Source organism: Lutjanus erythropterus, chromosome 2 (assembly GCF_056507025.1).
Source record: "Lutjanus erythropterus isolate fLutEry1 chromosome 2, fLutEry1.hap2, whole genome shotgun sequence".
NCBI lineage: Eukaryota > Metazoa > Chordata > Actinopteri > Lutjaniformes > Lutjanidae > Lutjanus > Lutjanus erythropterus.
The window spans coordinates 2687440-2693016 of NC_139318.1; the positions used below are offsets into that span (position 1 = coordinate 2687440).

The 5577-nt window shown below is 43.2% G+C and overlaps 1 protein-coding gene across 1 annotated transcript; it reads right to left on the reverse strand.

Annotated features, from left to right (window-relative positions):
* fezf2 (FEZ family zinc finger 2) lies at nt 1-5316 on the reverse strand. Its single transcript, XM_084725947.1, has 4 exons — nt 4064-5316; nt 3528-3662; nt 3294-3426; nt 1-708 (listed from the first exon to the last, which is right to left on the reverse strand). Exons 1-4 carry the CDS (start codon nt 4829-4831, stop codon nt 455-457), a joined length of 1290 nt encoding a protein of 429 aa, XP_084582073.1. The 5' UTR covers nt 4832-5316; the 3' UTR covers nt 1-454.
* Between the last annotated feature and the right edge of the window lie 261 nt (nt 5317-5577).

Here is a 5577-nt window from a genome sequence, read left to right on the forward strand (position 1 = left end):
TGATATTGTTATTCTTCAGTTTTATTTTCAAATGCCTTCAAAAAAACAGAAACAACATGGCTCAAACATTCAATTTTCATTATAAGTTATAACTTATTTATTCACATTAACATTTTTTTCTGTCAAATACACAACATGGCAATGATTCACATTTTAAATAACATTCTTTATTTCCATAGCCTATTATTTACAGTTCCATCATGGAGACAGATGGTCTCTTCTCTGTTTGGTGCTTATAAATGGCAACACAGGAAGAAAAGAACCCCTACGATGTTCCTACATTGTGAAGTGTACGGTGTTCTGCTCTGTTCTGTGTTCCCTGCAGGATCCTCAACCATATAGGGTTATGAAAGTTCTTTTTTACGGGATCCTGTCCAGTTTTATTGGAGCACACCTTCTCAAAAGCTGTTCAAATGCAGGACATGATCCAGTCTCTGTGAGGCCTCAGGGTGCCTCAGCTCTGCAGCTCTCTGGAGGCCTCTGTGGCGGCCGAGGAGAAGCCGTTGTCGTGCAGCTTCCTGATGTGTTTCTTCAGGTCAAAGTTGCGGCAGAAGCCTTTGCCGCAGGTGGCGCAAGTGAAAGGCTTCTTGTCGTTGTGCGTGTGCATGTGAAAGGTCAGGTTGTAGATCTGATGGAAGGCCTTGTTGCAGATGGAGCACTTGTACTGCTTCTCTCCGCTGTGAGTCAGCTTGTGGTTCTTGTAGTTTCCTGCAAAGGAATCATGAACATGAGAGGAGAGGACAGTGAGGATTGGCTGATGTTGAAAAAACACCAAAGTCATGTCTTCGCATTAATTCTGAGCAGCAGTTCAATGCTCCAGTAGCAAATCCTCAGATTGAAGAAGTTAAGAACAAATCAAATAATAAAATAGTTGTCAATGATTAAATTAATTGGCAACTATTGTGATAATAAATTAATCGTGTTGAGTTTTTTTTTTTTTTTAACAACAAGTCAAAATTCTCTGATTCCAGCCTCTTAAAAGTGATTATTTTCTGATTTCTTTACTCCTCTCTGACAGTAAACTGATTATCTTTGAGTTGTGGACATTTGAGGAAGTCTTCTTGGGCTTTGGGAAATGGTGATTGACATTTTGCAGATCAAGAAAGTAATCGATTAAGAGAAACTACTCAACAGTTTAATCGACAAAATAGCCCTATTTGGAAGTATTTATCACAGCTATATTTGAGCACTAAATGTAACATGAACTGTCCTGAAAATGAGTGAGAATTACTTCACATCCAACCCACACAAGATCCTGTGAATTGTGAAGTGTGAATTGCATTTTATAACATACATTTTTTTCTGATTGAAAATTAAGAAAAACCTTAAATTTCTTGCATGGAATCAAAATTCTTTAATTCTTTCTTTAAAATGTCTATGTGTATTAATTTAAATAAATTAAAACAAGAACAACAGCATCAGTGCACATCATCTCTCAAATTTATTATCTGTAGAAATTAAGCTAAATAAGCATAATGAGAAGTTTATCTTTCTAAAGCATCTGTTTTAATCAGTTAATTCTGTCTAGTTGGTCACTTTGTCTAAAATCAAATTACATCAAAACAAAGTAAATAATTCTTCTTGATTCAAGAAAATCTTTTTCAAAAAGGCTGCACAAAATTTGAAAGCTCTCTACCTGTGGCAGCTTTTTCTACAAGAAAAGAGGGGTGACTTTTGCAGAGTGTAGTAGAAAAGCAGCAGTGTAGACTGATCCACTGTGCTGTTTACAGGGAGTCTCAGAGCAAAGTGAGGATGAAAGAGGCCTCTTTTTCTTCCCTGCCAAGGTCAGCGGTTCATTGTGAAGTTAGAGCCTCCTCGGTCCCTCCGCTCTACCCAGCCTTCATTAATCAGGGTTTTGTGTGTCGAAGTCAAGAAGTTGTCAAACTTTGTCAGAATCAAGCGCAAGCGACAACTCAACAAAAAAAAAGGCCCCGGTCCCTAACTTTGGCCGGGGTCTGCAGCAGCTGACCCAGAGCAAATGCTGCCGTCTTGAAGGGAGAATTAGTCTGTGTAAAGTGACATGTCCTATTTCCACTGATCGCTTCATGCTCATCGGTGGGCCTGCAATTATTTCCCCTTTCGTTAACGCGCACAGATAACTCAGAGCGGCAGCATATGGTGCCGCGTTTACTCCAGCTAATGTTTATATCAGCAGCCGACAAATCCTGAACTGAGGATTCCTTCACAGGGAGCAAACACTGAGAGTTCACTCCAAACACTGCATGGCTGCACACTCACAGGAATTATACTTCAGAACAATGTGACAAGGTTTTGTCTTAAATAATCCCGTCTGATTGTATTTTTTTTTTATGTTTGAAGATAATAAATCTTCATGATCAATCAAAGCCAGGAATACTCTAAATTTCAATCAATCAAAATGAGCGAAGCTATTTCTCCTAGAAAAAATGTGATGAAAGCTAAAGCATTCCTCCTTTTGCTGAGGACCCTCTACAACACACTCAAGAACCACTGTTGGTCCCCGGACCCCAGTTTGAACACCAGTGGTGTTTAGGGGGGGAAAAAAATCCTGTTTCCTCATGCCAAATTCTGAAATTACTGCACATTATACCCCATTTTCCCCTTTAAGTCTCAAGTGAAATTATGCAGGAAAACGAGACAGAAAAATAAAGACAGGCAGCAAAAACAAAATTTAAAAAAGCAACATTATGTGAATACATTAAATATAATAGACTCAATTAAAAATATGTAAATCAACCAGTGACAAAGTGCAGGAATTCTTAAACTTATTGGACCATTTTGATTTTCTGAGAAAATCTTATTTTATTAAACGAAGTTGAATTATTTCACCTGTTCAGGGTGCAGGAATTTGAAACTGTAGATATTTTAAAATGACCAAAAGATGTCGAGAAAATGACGTTAAACAAGTTCGTTAGGATTGGACACAGGGTGCAGAATTAACTATTTTTGTGTATTAATGAATGTTCAAATTTTCCAAGTCACTGGATAAATGACCATGTTTTTAAATACATATTTAACTGTATTTTTGGTGCTATTTTTGTGTCCTGATCGAAAATGAAGTCATCTCACCAAACGAGTTTTTTTGGTCATGTTTTAAAACATTTTAGCAACAACAAAACACAAACTAAGGATTGGATTCTTTGCTCTGCGTAAAAACTGTGGGGCTGACACTAATAATTTAGGAATATTCAAATCATTTTATTGCCAATAAGGTCAACAGTAGGAAAACCTGCGCAAAATGTTTGGAATAATAATGCTCTCTTTTTAATTGTAATTCGGTTCTTTTAAAGATGCCATGAAGGTGGTTTATTTACCTTTCTGGTGGAATCCCTTCCCGCAGAACTCGCAGACGAAAGGTTTGTACCCGGCGTGGATCCGTACGTGCGTGTTGAGCGTGGAGCTTCTGTTGAACGCTTTCCCGCACTGGTTACATTTATGAGGCTTTTCCTGGTGGAAAGAAAAACAAAGCGAAATGAATTCAGATGTCTACTTTTTTAAAAGTCAAACACTGATTGTGGAAAAACTGCTGTGCCGCCGCGGTGTCTCACCTGTGTGTGGATGATTTTGTGTCTGCACAGCGTGCTGGCCTGCCGGAACCCTTTCCCGCACACTTTACAGACGAAGGGCCGGGCCCCGGTGTGCACCGGCATGTGTCTGGTCAGATTGTAGTGCGCGTTAAAAACCTGCGGAGAGACACAAACACCAGGGAATTTATTAATAATATTTTTACAACAATAACAGCTGCGAACTCAGGGAGAGCTTCAGAAATACACCGCGTAAAATGATTGAATTTACATCCTCTGGAATTTCATCTGGCTGCTAACAAATAATTTATTTGTGCTGTTGTCATTTATTTTTTAGGATAAATTTTCGTTTTCATTGAACACATTGATTTATCCTTTGATTTTTCAAGCCACATTATTCACTTAAAAATCTTAAATCTGAATTTTTAAAAAGGTACATTTACGTAAAAAAAAATAAATCCAGTAGTTATGTACTAGCAGATTTTAGTAGTTGTTTTTTGTTTGTTTAGTTGTGTTTTACACACAATAATAAATACTGAAATAAATAAAACCAGCCGTACCTTTCCACACACTTCACACGTGAAGTTTTTGGGTTTTCCGTCCTGCGCGCTGCTGCCGCTGCCGCTCAGTTTGCTGTGCGTCTTGACGCCGCTCTTCTCGCTGCTCAGGCCGTGGTTCTCCTTCACTATCTGGTCCAGCTGCCCGGGCAGATGTTCCTTGTGCGGGTACTGCGGTGTGGGCAGCTTGTCGCCCCCCACGCCAGCAAGCTTGGCGTTCTCCAGCAGCAGCAGTCTGTGGTGCGCGGACAGGGAGGCCTGGGCCTGCGGACTGGAGAACCAGTGCCCGGCCAGCAGCTCGGACTGCTGGTACGCAGAGTCCAGGTAGTTGAGATAGTAGAGCGAGCCGCTGCCGGGCACGGCCACGGCCTGGTGGAGGACCTGCGGTTTCACCACCCTGCTCCCGGAGGTCAGCAGCGGCTGCTTCAAGCCGCCCGGTTCCGCTTTGCCGCACATGCCGCAGTTCCCTTTGCACGGAGCGGCCGCGGAACCGCAGAAAGTGCCCCTGAAACTGGCCCTCCACAGCTCCGAGTAGTTCATCAGAGCCTTGGCTTGCAGGTCGTAGCTGAAGGGCTGCAGCGGGATCATGCAGGGGATCGGGGAGCACAGTCCCAGCAGCTTCTTCCCCTCCGCCCGCTCCTCCGCGCTCCCTTTCGGCTCCGAGCTCTTGGACATGATCCGGTCTATGGAGAAGGCCAGGGTCTTGGGAGCCGCAGACGGTCCGGTCCTCCCGCACGACATCACGGTCTCCAGAGAGGCAGAACTTGCCATGTTGCTGTTGTTGCTGTAGTTGGTTTGTTTGCAGCAGAGCAGAAACTTGGTGTGAGCAACTCCCGTTAGTTAGTCCGAGCCGCTCCTCCTGCACAGCTGCCCCGCGTCCTCTCACTGTCCTGAGCTCCCAGCAGCGCAGACAGGAGGACACATCAGTTTAATAAGCACCTTGCTGTCACAGTGTCACACATTTGCATTCAAATGGCCATCCCCCCTGCAACAATAGCATCCAGGGGTGATGGATTAATGCTCATTAACTAGTGCACACAAAATTAACAGGACATTACAGAGCTCGTTAGAGACAAGAAGAAGAAGAGGAGGAGGAGGAGGAAGAAAAAAAAGACCAAAATGTTGTAGTCGGAGCTGGTGGAGGATGCGAGAGCAGAAAGTTGAGTCTGTGTTGGAGTTCACCTCCTGAATGGTCAGACGGGTGTGGGAGAAACCAGACGACTGCTCTGTGTCACATGTTGGCAGCGCCCGCCCCTCCTCAGCGCGGATCACTGTCTCCTGACATCAGCAGCCCGGGCACCCGAACTCTTCAGTGGGTGACAGGGAGACGCCCTCATCAACCTGCACGCCCTCACCAGAGACACAAGAGCAGGTTACACAGAGCAGTGCTCCTCAAACTTTAACACGCCAAGGAGCATTAAACTGACACAAATTAGGCCCCCAGTAACATTTTGTCTCAGAGTCCCCTCCGGTAAGATTTTTGATTTTAATACAGAAAGTGACACCCATCACCAAAA